This window comes from Dermochelys coriacea, chromosome 1, assembly GCF_009764565.3.
Source record: "Dermochelys coriacea isolate rDerCor1 chromosome 1, rDerCor1.pri.v4, whole genome shotgun sequence".
In the NCBI taxonomy this organism is placed as follows: Eukaryota; Metazoa; Chordata; order Testudines; family Dermochelyidae; genus Dermochelys; species Dermochelys coriacea.
This window is the reverse complement of record NC_050068.2, coordinates 9,806,398-9,827,286: the sequence shown is the minus strand read 5'-3', so window position 1 is coordinate 9,827,286 and position 20,889 is coordinate 9,806,398. Positions and strand designations below refer to the sequence as shown.

Here is a 20,889-nt window from a genome sequence, read left to right as displayed (position 1 = left end):
GAGTGGAGAAGTATTGCCTCTCAGAGGTGCCTTGGGATGGTGTGTATTTTCTAGGTTACGGCGTGGGGCTTGAGCCGGTTCTGTGTTGTATTGTTGAAAAGGAACCCTAGGTATTGAACCTGACCCTGGTTGCTGCCGGCTCCACCTGGCAGAAGAGTTACATATAAGACACAGGAAGTAATTGTCCCACTCTACTCGGCACTGTTGAGGCCTCAGCTGGAGTAGTGTGTCCCGTTTTAGGCGCCAGGCTTTAGGAAAGAGGTGGATAAACTGGAGAGCAACACAAATAATAAAAGGTTTAGAAAACCTGATCTATGAAGAAAGGTTGAAAAAACTGAGCATATTTAGTCTTGAGAAAAGAAGACTGAGAGGGGGACTTCATAACAGTCTTCAAATTTGTTCAGGGCTGTTCTAAAAAGGCTAGTGATGGATTGTTCTCCATGTGCATGGAAGGGAGGACAAGACGTAATGGGCTTAATCTGCAGCAAGGGAGATTTAGGTTAGATATTAGGAAAACTTTCTAACTATGAGGATAATTAAGTTCTGGACCAGGCTTCCCCGGAAGGTTGTGGAATCCCCTTCACTGGAGGTTTTTAAGAACAGGTTGGACAAACAGCTGCCAGGGATGGTCTGGGTATACTGGCTCCTGACTCACTGTGAAGGGATGGATTAAATGACCTCTCGAGGTCCCTGCAGCCCTACATGTCTATGGTCTCTGACTGTAGCATACCCAACTCTTTTGGAATACAGTAATTTACGTGTGTACATTTGGGCCTGATTCTGATCCCATTATATCAATCTAGCTCCCTTGACTTCAGTGGAGTTATTCCTAGTTTAGGTCCTTTCTGTTTTCCCTTCCACATCCTTTCCATCCTTTGCTTTATCCCATTCAGTTTTACCCATTACTTCCACATATGTCTTTTATAATCTAGCTTCCTCCCGTAGGGCTCGATGCGGAGTGATTCCTGCAAAGGGCCGAGCCTCCTCAGCCTCAGTTGAAGTCAGCTAAGCACCTTGCAGGATTGGGCCAAGATGGACCAAAAGGTCGCTCTTTGCTGGCACTGTCTCGTAGCCTGTTTAGCTGTCTTCTCCTCCTGAGGTCAGTCTCCATCTTACATGTGTGTCCAAACTCAGCTTGTTCTGTTGCCAATTTCTTCTCCAGGATCATAGCCAGCCTTGCTTGCAATTGGCCCGCGCAGTCTTATCAGCCCTGCTGAATTCTTCTGAGAGCAATTGTTCATGTCTGTTGTCAGCTGGGCTCAAACAGGGCAGCGGCTCAGGGTACAAGAAAGGGAATCCCATTGGGATCTATCCAAATGGAATCTTCAGTGCTGCTTTCCTAGAGGCCAGACAGTTCCGGTCTGGGTGGATCCACCCAGGCATACACCAGCTTCCATCAGTCTCAGTCATGGCAGAGGGCCCTCGTGGCAGAACGTCAAACAGGGAAAGAAGTTTGTGGATGTGCTTATTCAGAACTTGGCTTCCCGCTGAAGAAGTCCTATGGAGTTAGAAAGGCCCCTCCCCAGTGGGAACCGAGGGTAATAGTGGAAAGGGTGCAGGGAGCCATGTGGTGCAAGGAGGTGCCATCACATGTCAATGAATTGGGCCCATTGCACGTATCCTTCAGGTTATCCTGTCCCAAACATAGCTGCTGTAACGGCTGACAAAGCGTCCTTGGTGACACCGTAAAGATGAGGGACGAGGCTCTCGTCCTGTGGCTTAGTGGCAGCGCTGAGCTCAGTCGAGTGTCTGATTCCTTGGTCTTGGCCTCCTCCCTTCCCAAGCTGGCGGAGCTCAGGAGCGTTGTGGGAGTGGGTCTCAGTGTGCTGCGCTGTTCAGTGGTCATCCCGCTAGCCAATGCTGGAACAAGGCTGAGGTGCAATGCGGGGAGCCCCCTCCAGTGTGCTCCCCCTGCATGAGGGAGGCTGCAGAAATCTGGAGGGAACCCAGAGAAAAGTATCAGAGGGCTCCTCAGTCCAAGGTCTGACTGTGCCAGGTGGTGAGTGCAGCTCTTTTCCCTTATCCATTGGCCGGTTCCCTACAGCAGCTGTTAAGGGGTTAAACCCAGATTCTGGATGCTCGTGAGCAGAAAGGACGCCACCTCCCCCTTGCTGTGCGCCTGCAGGGAAGAGACCCAGCGCCCTGCGCACAAGCAGCAGGGATCAGCATTGCGAGTGGGGCTGCGCAGCCAACGGACATGGGGGATGTTGGACCATGGCTATGCCCCTTCCACCGAGGCTCGGGTCAGGGCTGGGAAGGAGGAAATGCTTGCTGGCCCTCCAAAGCGCACCGGGACTCTGGGAGCAGCTGCTGCTGTGGTCCCCACTCTCCCTGGAGCCACTTGCAGCACGTCTAGGCAGGAAAAGCCTCAGTAGAGTCCTTAGCATGAGAAAAAGGCAATGACAGCGTGGCACTTGGGCAGCCTGTCCTGGGGTCCCAGTTCTGCCACTGACTCATTATCTCTTAGGCCAGCTTTCTCTGATTTCCCCTCATACTGAGGGACTCGTGACTTTGCTTGAGGTCTGTGGCAGCAGTGTGAGCTCAGCGCCTCTGAAAACCAGGCCCATGGAAACTGAGGAACACAGAGACTCAGGCCCACTTGTTCAAAAGGGGCCTTTTCTTGTGAGTGTCTCAATTTGCAGGGGCCCAGTTTGAGACACTGCAGCTACTAGAAAGTGATGCCCGTTTGTTGCTGACATTAAACCTTACTAGTCCCAAGGAAATCCGCACGAGCAAGGGGGTCAGAATATAGCCCCTTTCTACAAAAGACACTGATAAGGGAAAATTCTTCCCTGAAAATGTCAGGGGACAGTAAATGAACCATCGCCGCTTGTGGTATCCTGGAGTGCTAACACCATTTATCCTTGTGCATTACTACTATGATTATTATTTGCGTCACAGCAGCAGCTAAATGCCCTCGCTAAGATCAGGGCTCCATTGTGCTCGCTACTGTATGACCTCACAGTCAGAGCCCATCTAAAGAGACAAGACACAGCTGAAACGTAACAACTTTCAGCTAAAAATGGTTTCAGATAGCCCTACTGATGTGAAACAGTTATGAGCTAGAAGGCTACGCCGACTAATGTTCCCACAAGCTGCAAGGCTCTTTTTACCATCCCACAACACGGAATTCTCTTTACACGGAGACAAGTGCTGGGCCAAATTCACCTGCACTCAGTGAAGTCAGGGATGAATTTGGTCCAACTCCAGTGAAGTCATTAGAGTGATGCCAGGGATGGGTCTGGCTCACTACATTTAAATCTACAGTGACTTCACAGCGTGTTATGGGATGGAGAGAGAGAGCAGTTTCCCAATCTCAGCAGCTCACGCTCCCACAGACGTCCACAGAGGCAGAGACTGGCTGGTTCTGTTTAGAAATGCTTGGGGGGATGGAACAAATCTCTCCTGACTGAAGAGCCAGTCTGATCCCTGGTAAGGCCTGTCTCTGCTGGGGGCACGTATGGTGGAAAGGATCAGACAAAGGTCTGCACTGTACACCGCACTGAGATGGTCCCAGTGGTTTGCGACTGCTACTGAAAAGGGGCTGGGAGAATTATCTTGAATTTAGAGCAGGGGGCTACAAGTCAGGACTCTTTTGTTCCCAGTGTGTCAGCGATTATATCCATCTACCTCATAGGGGGTGTTTGGAGACCTTAACTGTTTGTCCAGCGCTTCATAGCTCCACCGCACCTGTTCTTAGTGGCGGCTGGGGCAGCTGAAGTTTTTCTTTCAAAAAGTGGCTTTTTTGAAGAAGTGAAAAACATCCTGAAAAACATTGTTTCCTCGACATTTTCCAATTTTTGACCAAAAAACCCTAAAAAGGAAACCACAAAAATAAAGAATAAAAAAAATCCCCCCAACCCCCAAAATGTTCAGAACCAAAAAACCTGAAAATGTTCCGTTTTGATTATTTTTTTCCTTCAAGGAAAACCTGAATTTTTGGAGGAAAAATTTCAATGAAAGCAAAACCGTTTTCATTTTTGTCTACATTTTTTTGCAAAAAAAAACCCTCAATTTTTTTCAGCTGGCTCGTCCGTTCCTGTCTTGCTTCTTCATCTGCCCTCCATCCCTTTCTTTCTCTCACAGTATTGCCACCCCAAATGTTCAAAAATCATGAGTCAGGCTCACCAAATATCATGAGATTGGCTTTAAAATCATGAAATTATGTAAAAATAATTGATTTGGTGTTCTTTTTATTTGCCTTCTGCTTTTTGAAACTTTAGGGTGCACTGGGGTCACATTTTGATGCTTTCTCCACAGCTGCGAGGGCTAGAAACTTACTTTTTCTTTAAGAATGAAGGCTGAAATCATCACATATTCATTTGACTCCAGGAGCTGGGGCTTTAAGGAAAACAGTAATTATCATGAGTCTCATGACAAAATCATGAGAGTTGGCAACACTGCGTCTCACTCACTGTCTGGATTAACCCTTGCATGTCCTGCAAGCTGTGACCCTCTGAAGTTGACTCTGTTCTGGCCACGTGTATCCCAGACTGTAACACTAAAGCTGTCTCAGATCTCTCTGCCTGACATCCTGGCAGTCCAGGATGAGAGAGCGTGAAAAACAGAGCTGGTCGGAACATTGCCAATGAAATGGAATTTCACCAAAAGATGTTGTTTCATTGAAGCCTAAACATCCAGAGATGTTAGAGTGACAAGGTGGGTGAGATAATATCATCTGTTGGACCAACTTCTGTTGGTGAGGTAAAAGATATGACCTCCCCCACCTTGTCTCGCTAATATCCTGGGACCGACATGGCTATAACACTGCATATGTCCAGAGATGTATCGGTTTCAACAGTTTCTGGTAAAAAAGGCTGATTTTGAATGGCTGAGGGGTTAAGGCCCTGACCTGGGATGTGGGAGACCTAAGTCCCTGCTGTGTTTGATTTAGAGCGATTTGGGATGGAAAACACCGTTCTGAAGCAGGCAGAGCAGGGACTTGAATGTGGGTGTCCCACGGGTCAGTGCCCGGACCGCCAGGTTACACACTCTGAATCGAAAAGCTCGGGTTTGCCTCTTATCAATGACTCTAGGAAGCATTGGCTAATCCTGCTGATCGACTGGGGAAGGATAATGCGTTTCCAAGAGCGCGCCCTTCTCATGCCTGTTTGATTTTCAGGTCCGGATATGTTCTGTGATTTTAATGGCAAGAAGTACGGTCCAGGAGAGAGCTGGCATCCCTACTTGGAACCTCAGGGGCTGACGTACTGCATCCGATGCACCTGTTTGGAGGTATATCTTCACAGTCTAATCTGTCATGCTGATCTACAATATGAGAACAGGTGTCAATGGTTACCAGACTTGTTTATAGTGGGCCGCTGGGCATTAACCTTGCTTTGACAGCCTTTAATCAGTCCAGTTATGGTGGCAAACTGCAGTTGCCTTAAGGGTAACCAGCTGCTGGATTAGCCTAATCCTTTTTGGAAACTCATTCCACAACTGAATCCCCCAGATGGCGAAGCTTTATCACTGGCTCTCACAGCTTTGTAAACTGCATTCTCCCAGACGCGGGAAGCCATGCTGGTGGATTATGGGTGGAGATATGGTGGGGTCCTGACACATTGAGGGCTTTGATGTTCAGGGACAGGGCCCTGGACTAGCAATGCAAGTGGACTGGGAGCTAATGGAAGGACTGGAGTACAGGGGGTGATGGCTTTGCAGCAGCCCATCCTGCTGAGGAAACTAACTGTGTACTGTACTAGCTGGAGCTTCTGCATTTTCTGTTATGTTCAGTCCTCCTAGACACAGGGAGAACCTGTCTAGAGTGACAAACACATGGGTCCCTGGGGCCAGGGCCAGGAGCAAAGGATGACATTTCCCAAAGAAGACTGAGGCTCCGTTGTGCTAGGCCCTGCACAAACACAGAATAAGAGAGAGTCCCTTATTTGCAGATTTCTTTGTTCCACATTTCTGTTTCTCTGGGATTTCAGTTTCTGTAGATGCTTCTGCTTCTGGACAGTCAGGGCGTGAGGGAAACAGTAATCATAACAACGCTCTGCACTTATAACATTGTTCTTAGCTCTAAATATTTATATTAGGAGAGGGTCCAAAAGCCCAATCGGGAATGGGGCCCCCGTGTGACGGGATCTGTACAAACCCAGAGGAGACAATGCCCAATAGAGCCAGCTGCCACCTGACAGTCCAAATAGGCATAAGAACGGCCATGATGGGTCAGACCAAAGGTCCATCTAGCCCAGTGTCCTGTCTTCTGACAGTGGCCAATGCCAGGTGCCTTAGAGGGAATGAACAAAAAATCATCAAGTTATCTATCCCTTGTTGCCCATTCCCAGCTTCTGGCAAAGGGTGGGAGGGGAAGCAGTGGCACAGAGATGGGAAGTGCCTTGCCTAAGGTCACAGGGAGAGCGAGGAGTAGATCTCAGGTCTCCTGAGTCCCACAGCAGTGCCCCAGGTACCAGACCATGGAACCTATTGAATCAGATCAACTTAGTGAAGAGTCAAGCGATGCTGGGGCTTTGCACTGTTTGGATGAACAGGGAGATCTGACAGGATTGGGGCACAGGGCAGAATGTTTGCAGGCCAGCTGGCCCCTCTAGTAACCGGTTAGACAGCCTCATAATCATTGTACTTGTCAAGGATCATACTCTGGTTAGCAGCTCGCGGTGGTAACCAACAATTTAAATACAACTGCCCAGACCCTAAGCTGCGGTAACTCAGCCTAGTGCCTTCCACTTCTGGCTCAGTCCAAAAGGCCAAATAAGGCAGCATCTTCATAAAGGCTTGTGGGGAAGGATTTTTGTCTCTGAGCAGCCCTGTTCTCTCTCCCTGCAAACAGAATGTGAATGTGAGCTGTTACCAAATCCAGTGCCCAGCCCTGCATTGTGTAAAGCCTGTCACTGACCCGCAGCAGTGCTGCCCTCGTTGTGCAGGTAAGTGGATTTCTGGAGCAGATTTCTTTGTTCCACATTTCTGTTTCTCTGGGAGTTCAGTTTCTGTAGATGTTTCTGCTTCTGGACAGTCAGGGCGTGAGGGAAACAGTAATCATAACAACGCTCTGCACTTATAACATTGTTCTTAGCTCTAAATATTTATATTAGGAGAGGGTCCAAAAGCCCAATCGGGAACGGGGCCCCCATGTGATGGGATCTGTACAAACCCAGAGGAGACAATGCCCAATAGATACAGATCACCAACTGCTGTCAGCACAGGACATTAAGGGAGCTGTGCCAATTTCACCAGCTGAGGAGCTGGCCCACAGAGCCCCCTTTGCCCCCAGCGATGTCAAAACACTTGATGAAAGCAGGCAAAAATGGTTGTCCCCGTTTCACAGCAGCACAGGGTGGCCCTGAGACCGGCTCAGTGCCTCACAGCGTGGCAGGGCTGGAAATAGCTCCTGGATCACATGATTTTTTGTGGGGAGGCAGTGGGGACACACCCACCCAGGCGAGGCTGAACTGGGTGCGCAGACCCAGGTGCCTGTCTCCCGCATTAACTCTGCAATGAAGACACACCCTTCGCCTCTCTGTTCCAGTGTATCCCTCTGCAAAGTGAAGACCATCTCATGGGGGCGCTAGGATTACTGTGTGTAACGAGCTTTCGTGGCCTCAGAGGAACTTTGCTGTAGATGTAAAAACTATTATTATTCCACCTCACTATTGGAAACAGACGCGCTGTCCGGGCCGCTGCATGACAGGACCGGAAAACATGGAAATCTGAGCTAAATCCGTCCCTGTTGGCTTTTGTCACCTCCCCGCTCCAAACGTATAGCACTGCATTGTGGCTTAGACAACGTGCTCACACAGGGATGGATATGGGGTGTTAAGAATCCTCCCTTACACCCGTGTGCAGGCTACCCGGGGCAGGTGGGCCACATCTGGTGTAGGTGGGGGTAGGGAGCAGAATCCAGGCTCTCCTCATTCCCTGCCCCCTTCCCTGCATTGTGGGGAAGAATGTGCTGCCGGGGCAGGGAAGTAGCCTCTCACCACCCTCTGAAGCCAAGGGGAGAAAGGGAAGAAATGTGGCTTCCTTATCCACAAGTCCTTCCCTTTTCCTATGGTGTGTCTTTGGCAATCTAACTCTAATTTTAAGATTAACAATAATCTGACAGAGAGGCAGAGCAAACTGTCTTTATGGGCTCCCTTCCAGCCAGAGATGGCCCAGGCCAGGCTGGATCCGGGACTGGGCGGGGGGCTGATAAAAGTATTCTGTGTTTACATCTCCCCTGGAATATGGTCCCAGCTTCCCGTTATTCAGAGCAGTGTCAGTGGAGAGGATCTGTTTAGTGTCAGGGTTTCAGGTCCTGCATGCCGGACCTGGGAAGCAACAAAACTCAGTGGAGCTGTTGCTGTTCCTCCTCTCTCCCTGTAGAGCCGCACACACCGTCTGGTCTCCGGGCACCTGTGAAGTCTTGCCAGTACAACGGGACAACCTACCAACCAGGGGAGATGTTTACCACGAGCGAACTCTTCCCTTCTCGGCAGCCAAATCAGTGTGTACAGTGCAGCTGCTCCGTAAGCTATTTTTGAATCAAAGGGAGTTGCAATGCTTTATCTGTCAGGTGGGCATGGGTTTGAAGGGGGAGGACGTGGTCAGGGAGTGCCAAATCTTTGTGTTTTAATCTTTATGTCGCTACAGCAGTATCACAATAATCTGACCAGCTATTCCAGCTCAGCTCTGTAAGGGGTGCTCCCACTGGGCATGGCTGGCATGGCAATGTTATTTCCCATGAGCTGATTCTGGTAGCCATCCTCATGTTGAATAGTACCTCGCTCCATGAGGAGTCCCTTTGGCTTCCGTAGGACTATTCAGTGGCGTCAGGTAGTGTATCAGAGCCTATCCCTTTGGATAGGATTCTGCTCTTACGCTGGTGTAATCTGGAAGATCTTCCATTATAGTCAATGGAGTCACAATGGAGTAAAACCTGCATAAGTGAGAGGAGATTTGGATTCTTCCCCATTACATGAGAATGATCAGACTTGATGAGAGACAGGAGTTCTCTGGTCGACCGACACCTAGGGCTGGATTCTGATCTCTTACACTGGTGTCAATACAGAGTAATCTCATTGACTTCAGTTGAGTCTCTCTGGGTTTACAATACTGTATTGAATCAAGTTTAAGGTCTCAGTCCTTGTCTTCAAGGTGCTTGCTCAATGGCCTGGGCCCATGTTACGGGGCTGGTACAGCCTGCCACCCTTTGGGGAGAGTGGCGGGGCCATTACAACCCTGCAGTTGAGTCTGGATGTCCGCCCTTGGCTTCTGAGCAGTACAGTCTAATGGTCAGGGTCATTAGGGTGCCCTCCCTTGCAGGGCTGCATGGCCTAGTGGCCAGGGTCAATATGGCAGCCCTCCTCATCAGGGCTGTGTGGCCCAATGGTCAGAGTCCATAAGGCTGCACCTTCTCACAGAGATGTGTGGCCTAATGGCCAGAATCAATATGGCTGCCCTCTTCATCAGGGCTACATGGCCTAGTGGTCAGAGTCAATAGGGCTACCCTGAACCAGCAGGGCAGTGTGGCCTGATGGCAGGAGTGTTTGTAGAGGTGGGCTGTTGCCTTGGGGTGGGTGGCAGTAAGGGTAGGGGGATCCTGGCCCTCCCTACTCCACTGGGTCCCAACTCAGGGCCCTTGTGGTGGCGGGGTTGCCTGCCACCTGCTCAGCGGGGATCCTACTGAAACATGCTGAGCCAAACCCCTGTTCTTTGACTGTTTCCCTGTTAAGTTCCCCTGGGTTATTTCCTATCCACAGCTAGTTGTCTTGGGAGTCCCATGGCCTCTCCTCCCTCTGCAGTGTTGGATGGCTAAGTGTCATTGGTCATCACTGGCTGGCTGGCCACCGCGAACTGGAGTGTTGGCGGTCCCTCCTCCTCCGTTCCCTTCGCTAGTGAGCCCTGACTGAGCTGAGTTGCTCCTTTTAATATCTAGATTCCAGCTGGAGCATGCCCAGCAGACATGAGGGGGCATGGTCTCCTTGGCACACAGAGTGAGGTTAACCCCTGCTGAACCAGTGTGGGTCTGGTACACCCCTTCACAACCCAGGATATCTAAAAGAGCCTAAAGCTCCAGGATGAAGACCATGGTTGAAAACTTCACTCTGGCTCGATAGAATTTAAAGCTCATCTATTCAGGAGACAGAACTTTCTCAGGGGTTGGTCCGGGACTGTGAGATGAACTCCCGCAGGATCTAAGAGTGATCACAAACCTCACCACCTTCTGCTCCCAGTGCAAGATGCACTTCTTCCACTTGCCTTCTCTGACATGAACACAGAGCAGCATGGACATTGCAAAAAATGCCCCCATAACACCCCCAAACAAAACACTGCACTGCACACACAATTCTCCCAATGGGGAGAGGTTGAGAGAGAGAGAGAACGAGTCACACGTGACACATGTCGGTCACATCACTAATGCACGACTGGAAGGCGCTCAGACACTACAGAGATCAGGGAGGGATATGCATCTAGATAGAACAGAATAGAAATCGAATAGTAACCAAGATCAGAATCTGCCCACTGAGTGTGAAGATATGAAGACTGTATTAGGACCAGATTTTAGCTATCCTGCTTATGCTTAGTATTTTCCTTCCACAAGCAGTCACCATTGATTTCTATGGGACTACTCCTGAAGTAAGGTGCCACTCAGCGTGAGTAAGGATGGCAGGACTTTTCACCTGGGAAGATGAAGGGCCCTCCAAAACTTCTGACCACACCCTGACTAAATAATACCTTCCTAAAAGATACAAAAGATCCACCCTGCTACCTGTGCAAGATTGCTCCCTACTGTCCGTTTTCTAGTGCCTAATTGTAAACATCCAAAGTTAAGACCAGCAGAGGGGATGGCTTGGAATCACCCATTGGAGTTCACCACAGATACCTTGCTGGGCTAGAAGCATTATTGTGGAGATGGAAGCACTTGGAAGAGGAGGCTTGGCCGTACACCAACACCTTTGCAGCATGGCTCCCTGTGTGCTTAGAAATCCGCTGAAGCCCTTACATTACCAAGCTAAAGAGCAGATTTCATCCAGGAGCAAGTTACTGAAGCCCAGAGCAGCACTGCATGCCTTAGTAAGTTACATTGCTAACCAGGGCTTGCCTTACAGCTGTCAGCTTGGGACCATTTGTGGCAGAAAACCCTGCAAGAGGCTGTATCTTGTGCTTTCAAGGCAGATTCTGTAGTGAACTACTGTGATTCTCCTCAACTGGTGACCCCAGTGTTGTGGGTGTTATGACCCTCTCTCATTATGAGGCATTGGCTGTGAGCAGACTCCTGTCATCAGAGATAGTCTTAGCTACTTTGTATAATCTCTGTTTAGCTGCTGAAGAGCAAATCATTGGTAGTGGATCATCTTGTTTTTCAGTTTGCAAACATTGCCAATGGGCATTTGATGAATATTTTTCTTCCCAGAAAGCCTGAAAGCCTGGGAGCAGACTCAGACAGGGACTTGGCTCGACTCTGGTAGCCTTCTGCCACAGTGTCTTACCCTGTCTTTGCAACAGATAGTGTTAATGGCCTGTTGAAAACCGTGTCCCAACTCCTGTTTGTTTTTTGAACTCTACTAGACTGGCGAGCGCACAGTTTGTCCATTGTAAGGCCCAAAGATGGATGTCTAATGTGTGATGATTCCAGGGCTCAAGATGCCAGTAAGCTGAGTGTCTGAGGATAGATTGAGTGGCTTCTTCTCATCTTTCCCATTTCTCCAGGAGTAGAACATAAAACTGCCGAGCAACGACCACTCTAAACTTGGAAGGCGTATGGTAACATTCCAAGCATCAATAACCTCTCTCTGCATGTCCCAAAGCCATAAAAAGGAGAGTTCTGTACAGAGATTGCTTTCATTCCATTTATTATATAAAGATATTAAAGGGGGCCAGATGGCTTATGGGGTTGTAATAGGGTGTGGAGCCTTTCAACTCCAGATCAAGTTCAGCATGAGAGCGTCCAGAAGTCGTTACTATCTGAAGGTTCATGGGAAGACTACGTGGAATGAGTTATTGGTCTCAGACCAATTCCTAATGGATGGGTCTCCTCATCACAATGGACACTGGCTCACTTGTTGGAAGTCTCTGTGGAGAAGCCAAGGATTGAGTGAGCCATGTACAGTGGGGATGGTAAACTAGTGCTAGTACTGCCTGGGACTTAGTCTTCAGGACTGACAATTTCACATCGATCAACTGCGGTGAAGTCACGCAAAAATTCATTTGAAAAAATATGAGGACTTGATTTGTTGTCGTCTTGCACCATGTGTAGTCATTTACCCCTGCACCAACAGGGCCAAGTCCTCACTAAGGTGCCTTACACTTCAAGTGACATACTCAACATGAATAGGGATGGCCAAATCTGGCACATAGAGATAGACAGATAGACACGAGACATACAAATTATATAATTGATGGGGCTGGTTCTTCTCATATTTACACCAATTTTATACCAGTATAACTCCTGATTGATGTCCTTGCTGAAGAGAGGAGAACCAGACCCAAAAGTTTTGTATATATTTGTATGTGTGAAATATATACAGATGGAGAGGGATGCTTCCGTCAACAATTGTATATCACTGCAGCATTTGGTTTTACTGTCTCATCTGCTTTATAGGTTTCAGAGTAGCAGCCGTGTTAGTCTGTATTCGCAAAAAGAAAAGGAGTACCGGTGGCACCTTAGAGACTAACAAATTTATTAGAGCATAAGCTTTCGTGAGCTACAGCTCACTTCATCGGATGCATAATGCATCCGATGAAGTGAGCTGTAGCTCACGAAAGCTTATGCTCTAATAAATTTGTTAGTCTCTAAGGTGCCACCGGTACTCCTTTTCTATCTGCTTTATATGACACTGCTGATCAAGAACTCCCAGGTTTGTATGTACTTGCTGGATGCGTTGGATTGCTTTTCTCTGGTTCTCTGTTTATTCAGTGGGATAATGTCTTGGACACTAAGGGGAAAATAAAATGATCACAATGAAGCCAGCCACCAGTAGGATTGTGATTGGTCGTGTCTAATATTGCCAGTTGCTGAAACAGCTGCACGAACAGCTGGTCTAAATAACCTCTTTGAAAACTTCACCAAGTGCATGGCCTTTGGCATAAATTCTTTTATTTATGGCATTTGCCTCTCTTCCACTTGGCCCATACTTACGCAGCGACCTGACATTCTCAAGGGTAAATAAGGAAACAGTCATCCGTGACCTAAAAACAAGCAAGGGCCAAATTCCAGCAGCACTGAAGTCAGTGGAGATAGTCTGGATTTACACCCCTGACCCAAGAGCAGCATTTGGCTCAAGCCTGTCTTTGCTGAGTGTAGTCCCAGAATATTAAAGAGATAAGGTAATATCTTTTATTGGACCAACTTCTGTTGGGGAGCCACAGAGCTCTGCTTCAGGTCTGGGAAAGGTACCCACAGTGTCACAGCTAAATGTCAGGTGGAACAGATTGTTTAGCATAGCAGTTACCACATATTCGAAGGGACCATTAAGATAGCATGGCCTGTTAACATCTCTGTGGTCCTAAAATAAAAAGAGGGGTGTAGTGGTTGCAGATTGTTGTAATAAGCCATAAATCCAGTGTCTCTGTTAAATTCATAACTCTGCTAGACACAAAAAATCATGGACTGAACAGAGACACTGGATTTATGGCTAATTACAATATTCTGTACCTACTAGCCAACTCTAGACACTGAGACCATGTCTACACTAGCAAGCTTACAGCGGCACAGTTGTACCTGTAAGATAGCCACATTATGCTGACGGGAGAGAGCTCGCCCACTGACACAATAAAACCACTTCCATGAGTGGCGGTAGCTATGTTGGTGGGAGAGCATTTCCCGCGGACATAGCGTTGTGCCCACAAGTGCTTATGCCAGTGAAATTATGTCACTCTGGGGTGTGTTTTTTCACACCCCTGAGCTTCAAAAGTTTTGCTGACATAAGTGCTAGTGTAGACATGGCCTAAAAATCATGGACTGAACAGAGACACTGGATTTATGGCTAATTACCACAATCTAACCCTAACTGGCTTTTTCACATCCTCGAGCGAGGTAGTTATCCCGATTTATGTCTGTAGTGTAGACAAAACCTGGGGCTCGAAAGTTTGTCTTTCCCACCAACAGAAGTTGGTCCAATAAAAGATATTACCTCACACCCCTTGTCTTTGTTGAGGCCTGCTCTACACTACAGAGTTAGATCAATGTAAGGCAGTTTATGTAGACCTAACTCTGTAAGTGTCTATACTCCAATGTTGCTCCCGCTGATGTAAGTTGCCCACTAAACTGACTTAATAACTCCACCCATAGCGTTAGGTTGGTGTAGTTAGGTCGATGGAGTGTCAGTGTAGACGCTGTGTTGACTGTTCTGGCTGTCATCCCTGGCACTTGACAGCCAGAGCCCGGCCATCTGGGGCTGACAGTCAGAGTTGGGCAGTGTGGCTCCAGCTCCAGGGTATCAGCCCGGCGGGGCTCCAGCTGTCAGCCCTGGGTGATGGGGCTCTGGCAGTCAGTGCCCCGCCATGCTCCACACTGACATCCAGGGCATGCAGGTCGCGCACCGCCGACAGAAGGAGCTAGTGTGGACGTGCAAAACAAATTTAATTACTGCGGGGGCTGTATATCGACGTAACAAAGTCAACTTAGTTTTGTAGTGTAGACGTGCTGAGTGGTTCAGTTTGGATCCATTGATTCACAAGACTTGCTTTCTTTTTATCTCCATTCACCTACACACAGCACCCTTGTCTTTTCTCACCTGGCGGTGTAAGAAGCTGTCAAAGGATCTAGTGATGTTCACAGTTAGTTTAACTATCCTCAGTTGGGATGCTATAGGTACAATGAAAAATATCCCTGACCTCTGATATCTATGGGGTCTGGATGGTATAAAAGCCTCATACCAGCTCTCTCTGATTTCTAACTTGCATTCTGCATAATGGGCCAAATTCAGGCATGGGGCAAATGAATGAAACTCTATTGTCTGCAGTGGAATTGTGCTTGCTTACACCAAGGCTGAAGTTAGCCCATTATTCAGACTTATCCATAGAGCACTGATCTTTTCCAGGCCACCTCCCTACTAATAATAAATATTAGTGAGTCTAAACCACAAAATCTATCTCTGGATCCAGATTACAGATTGTTGGGAGTGCTTGGTTCTGAGGGTTTGGATTGACCCAATAGAGATAGAGCAGAGATGTAAAATTTGGATCCAGATCTGGGCTCAGATTCCAAACTCCATTTCCCATCTGGCTTCCCTACAAATCTGGGAGTGAATGGATATGGAATGAGAACGTGGCCTGCTATGATGCTAGTTAAACATGGCTGTCGCTAGCAGGAGTCTAGCCTGGTTTCCCTAGTCAACTGGGCAGAGACGTTTTACCCTGAAAATCATGCTAATCAAATCAGGCTATAATCAATTCCCTTCTTAATCCATAATGTAGTTTTCATAGCATAGTTCTTAAGCCCAAGATCTGACCACACTCATCAGAAATATGCTAGGACCCTGCTAGAGAAATCTGTTTATACAGTTGCACGGTGGCAATTGTTTATGTGATTGCAGCGCTAGCGGTGCACTAGGCACTGTTCGCACACTGTAGAAGATCAACACTGTCCCTGCCCCAAAAAGTTTACCATCTCAGTGTGGGCAGGGTCCTACCACACACACTCATTTGAGCATGTGCTATATAATACAATGCAACACTGTTTGATTCTGGTCCTGTCTGGTGGCTGGGGACTGGTCATGATTTTTTTCCCTAGTGGACAAAGACTGCAGAGCCTGATCCTTAGGTGGTGTCAATCAGTAAAGCTCCACTTAAGTCAATAGTGTGCTATCAGTTTACACCAGCTGAGGATCTGGCCCAGGGCCAGTGCAAGGATATTTTGCACCCTAGGCGAAACTTCCATCTTGCGCCCCCCCCACCCCCCGGAGCATCACTTATTATAAACTTTCAAAAATGAATACTGCATAATGTGGCATTGTTCATTAGAATTAATACACGTTCGTCTTGAAAAGTTATTAATTTCATTATTTAGTCTTCATATTTAATGAAAATAAATGAATAACATGACAGCGTTGACATTGTTATTGTTTTCACTTTGCACAACATAGCTATACATACATATTCGCACGCGATAAACATATACACTCAAATACTGAACATACACACACAATTGACATAAAGTATTAGCGAAATGATGCAGCAGCACTTGCCAGAGTCTTCGATCTGAAACAACTCAACAAAAATAGTTAACCTCAGTCAACAACCTCTGAAAACGAGTAAACTTGGCACTATAAACAGCCTGTCAGAACAGGTGACGTTCTTGCCACTTTGTACCATAGTGAAGCAGTATGCTTGTGCTCACGACGCTGAGTTGGCGTAGGCTATACCTGCAATGTACGAGAGAACGACAAGTTCAACGACATTTCTCTTTTCTATATTCATTCGTTTTCCAGCAAGAGTGTAAAAAAAAACCTGGGGGGCACTGCTTTTTGGCACCCCAAATCTTGGTTCCCTAGGCGGCCGCCTAGTTCGCCTAGTGGTTACACCGGCCCTGATCTGGCCCAAGGACTGTACACTTAGAGACAAAGCTGGGGAAGGGTGCTCCAATATGACAGTGATACTTAGCTCTTCTATAGCACTTTTAACCACTAGATCTCAAAATGCTTCACAAAGGAGGTCAGTATCATTAGCCCCATTTTACAGATGGGGAAACTGAGGCATGGAGTGGCAAGCAACTTGCCCAAGGTCACACAGCAGGCCAGTGGTAGAGCTGGGAATAGAATGCTGGTCTTCTGAGTCCCAGTCTACTAGGCTATGTAGACTGAAGCTGGAATGGAGTAATTGAAAATTATACAACAGTTGCCCTTATTGCTATAGCAAATTGAGGGCCCTATCAATCCAACCATTTTTAAGAACTTCCCACTGAAATCAAATAGTGAAATCTGCTTAAAAATCAATGGCACAATTTGGCTCCTGGCTATTAAACACTAAGGGTCACTGTACTTGTCCGGACATTGTTAATGCAGATGATGCATCAGGTTGTTTTTTGTGCTTCCTAGGAAGGCCAGATTTACTGCGGCTTGGTGACCTGCCCTGATCTGTTATGCTCCTCTCCTCTAACTGTGCCAGACTCCTGCTGCCAAGTCTGCCAAGGTAACATGGGAACCAGTCCCTGCTGCTAAGTGAGGTCTGCTGCCAGGTCAGTGGATGGGAATCACAGCCCTGGCCATTAGCCAGGAGGGGGAATGTCGCACTTATTAAATATGACTTTGAAGATCCATGCTGTAAATTGCACAAATCTCTGCCTCCGTGTCACCAGCAATGGTAAGAGAGTCTGACGCATACAAAGCCTCTTGGGCCAAATTCTTCTCTGTTCCAGCAGTGCCCCTCCGCTGTGTATTTGTGTGGAGTGTAAGTAGGATCTGTGTCATGGCCTGAGTTGTACTCCTTGTTTAACTGGCACTGTTATATTATGTTAGTGACATGAAACCCTCATGGAAGTTCATTTGTCAGGCTCAGGAGAGGCTGCTTTGCTGGTGGAAATCAGACTGGGTAACACTATTATTGTCATTGCTCGGATAAACTGGTGAAAATACCACAGTGGCATAGTCATTCTCAGGGGTTAAAGACACCCTGAGGTTATTAAGAACCTCAATGGCATTTTATGCTTGATTCTCTAGCTCTACTGACTTTACTGTCATTCATGTAGATTTACACGAGGGTGAGTGGGAAGACAATCAAGCCCTGTATTTATATGTAAAATTCAGAGCAAGGAGTCAAACCAGCAGTTTCACATTGTGCTGTTGCTTTCTAATAAAATGATAAACAGTTAGAGGCCCAAATTTTGCTCTGTTACACCAGGGTAAATCTGGAGTAACTCCACAGAAGTCCATGGAGTTCCTCCATATTTAGAGCAGTCTTACTGAGAGCTGAAATTGGCAGATGTGTTGCCAGCAGACGCCAGAAATGGTGTGAGACAAACAGGGTTTTAGACAGAGAGTGCCACTGTCCCCTTTTCATGTGTAATTATTGGGGTTACTCTGCACCCCAAACTCTTAAGGTGCCAGTAGTGTGCCCAGTGTACCGTGTCTTGGCGGCAAGCACCGTAGATGCTTCAGCTAGGCTGTGTAGGCATTAGCCCTGGGGGTCTCCATAACCACTCAGACACATGGCTAAGGGAAAGGTTTCTGATAGATGGGGCTGGCAGGTAGAAGGCTGTAAATACCCTAGGTGCAGAGGTTTAAAGATATTGTTCAAAGTGAGCAATAATGACTCCTGTTTGCGTCCCTGGGGCAGTCCAATTGAGTGAGGGTCAGGGCTTTTCAGGCCTAGTGCCTGGGGAGCCCTCTCCAATCCAGTCTCTATTCAAGCCAATAAGCATTGTGGGTTTCCAAGCCAGGCTCTGTTAGTCTCTCACTGGGGCCCCTTTGCACTGGCTCCCTGCCCATCTGCTGCTGCTCCCCCATAAGTCTCACCCAGACCTGTACCCAGCTGTGATGTCTAGTAGTCACAGCCTGTTCCATATGTGGTTCTGTCCACAGTTCCTGGGGTCTCTCTCCAGCTCCCTGCTGCCATGCAGCTCCCACCCCCAGACTTCCTGCTTCAGGACCTTTCCCGTCTCTGGCCAAGGGTAGGCAAGTGCTATGGGGCTAATGGGAACATAATCCCTTCTTAGCCAGGAGGAAGGGGATGTACAGTGAGGAGGGAGCTGCAGTCCCCTGCTTTGCAGATCCATCACAAGTGCTTTACTGCACTCCAGTTAGGTTTTGACTAAGGTGACTGTATTTACACAATCAAAAACTTCTGGGACACTTTAGGGGCAACATTTTCTAAGGTGGTGGAATGCTCGCTATAGCAATACGTTTGGAACCGACTTTTGTAGCTAGAAAGAAAAAAAACTACAAAAGTTTGGACTAATGAAATGAAAGAACCAGGACATTTCAGGAGTTCCTGGGATGTGGTAACACAAGGACTGTCCCCAAAACCAGGATATATGGAGACTTTAGTGGAAACTAATATGCCATCCCATTGATGCTCACATTGTATCTGTGCCCTGTGGCCTCCTTTAGTGACTAGAGCGTGGTTCTCTTTTTGGGAGCCTCCTACACCAGAAGCCAGGTACTTGCTGAGAGTAATTCCCATCTTAACCTTCTGCGTTTCCTGTTGTAACTTTGTGTTTTACAGATGGTTCCTATGAGAAGTCAATGGAAGAGGAGCCCCTGCAGTTAAACAGAGGTGTTGTACGTGATGTTTACATTTTAACAATCCAAGTGTCCCTTCTAAAATAAACCACGTCGCCAATTCATGGAAATCCATGTTTCTGCAACACTTGCCCTTTAAGCTGTTCTTCTACCAAAACCCAAACCAAACCCCCAACAGTAACAACAACATTCACCCCACTCAGAGACTTTATCCCAAAAAGGGAGATGTGCCAGAGACTCCATGAAATCCACTAGAGACTCCATTTATTTTATTTATTTTGCTATTTATTTTACATGGAAGTTGCTTGGATACTGTGGAGATGGGCGGCAGGATACAATCCTGGAACCAGCAGTGATCTTCACTCATCAGAAATGTCTGGAAGCCGTTTCTGAATACAAAGGAGCATAGAGATGATGGCCCAGTTTTAGCTCTGCTCACCACTCCAGACCAATGGTCCATCTAGCTCAGTATCCTGTCTTCTGACCGGGGCCAGTGCCAGATGCTTTAGAGGGAATGAATAGAGCAGGGCAATTATCGAGTGATCCATCCTCTATCGTCCACTCCCAACTTTTGGCTGTCAAAGGTTTAGGGACACCCAGAGCATGGGGTTGTGTCCCTGCCCATCTTGGCTAATAGCTATCGATGGACCCATCCTCCAGTAACTTATCAAATTATTTTCTTAACCCAGTTATACTTTCAGTGTAACGTGGGAGCAGAGAGGTGTCAGTAGTTGCACACTTGGTTACTGGTAGGGCTGGGAATAGAAGCCAGGTCTCCTGACTCCCAGTTCAGTGCCTTACTCACTTTAAAGTGCTGCTGTCTACTGGCTTAGTCACCATAGCTCTGAGCAGGGTTTAAATGATATGGTGATTTAAATGCTAGAGGCAGTCGGAGCCTTGTCTACATTGGTGCTGCCCCTGTTTTGAGAGACACCAGGGTTAGCTGCAGAAAACAGCCAAGGGCAAACACAATCTAGTTCCCGTGCAGTGGCAGCAATTGCTTTTGCTTAGAATACTGCTTTCTCCCCTTTCCCTCGTACACATGTAGCCCATTCCTCAGCAGCATGGCAGCCAGAGCCTGAGCGGGATGGAAGCATGTTTTCCTGCTGCCTCGCTGGTTAATCTTTGTAGCCACACTACTAGGGAGGAAAAAGTGAGCTCCTGGCTCCTTTAGGTTGATTCATGAATACGTTTTGAGTTGGATGACCAATGCCAGGTTTGCGGCATTCGGGTCACTTATAGCTTCTTGTCCTTACTCTTTCCAAAGCCCTGTGGATGAAATGCCAGGACCTCTCCAATCTATAAAACTCCAGAAATAGCCACAAGGAAATCCATTGTGCTATGTGTCTTGTCCCATTTTTCTCTGGAATCCCAAAGTCAGGAGCAAGGTATTCCCATGCACTGCAGGATTACCAGTCTTGAGAGAACATTGACTTTTCTGCTGGCCTACTGCTATATTGAACTCAGGGCTGGGGGTGTGTGTGTGTTCTGGGGTAAACATGGAATATGACCCATTGACTAGGTTCAGAAGCCAAGAGTAGCTTTGCTAATGTCAGACATGGTATTTGACTTGACACATGTCCTGTGGGAGTGGGACTGAGTGGCAGGAATTGAGGAAGGATAGCAAATTTCAACTCTACCATTATTGAGAATGTTACGGTAGGACTTAGAGGCCCCACCAAAGATCAGGGCCTTATTGTCCTGGGCGCTGCACACAAATAGTAAGAGAGAGTCCCTGCGCCAGAGAGCCTGCAATCAAAACAGA

At 47.6% G+C, this 20,889-nt stretch overlaps 1 protein-coding gene across 1 annotated transcript in view; it reads left to right on the top strand.

Moving 5' to 3' along the window:
- CHRDL2 (chordin like 2) overlaps positions 1-20,889 on the top strand; it is a 59,877-nt gene that overhangs the window by 22,503 nt on the left and 16,485 nt on the right. The window contains exons 2-6 of the mRNA XM_038374989.2: positions 5,123-5,235; positions 6,797-6,890; positions 8,329-8,471; positions 16,983-17,076; positions 19,108-19,163. Of these exons, the coding sequence (XP_038230917.1) occupies positions 5,123-5,235; positions 6,797-6,890; positions 8,329-8,471; positions 16,983-17,076; positions 19,108-19,163 (500 nt within the window). The remainder of the gene's footprint in view (positions 1-5,122; positions 5,236-6,796; positions 6,891-8,328; positions 8,472-16,982; positions 17,077-19,107; positions 19,164-20,889) is intronic.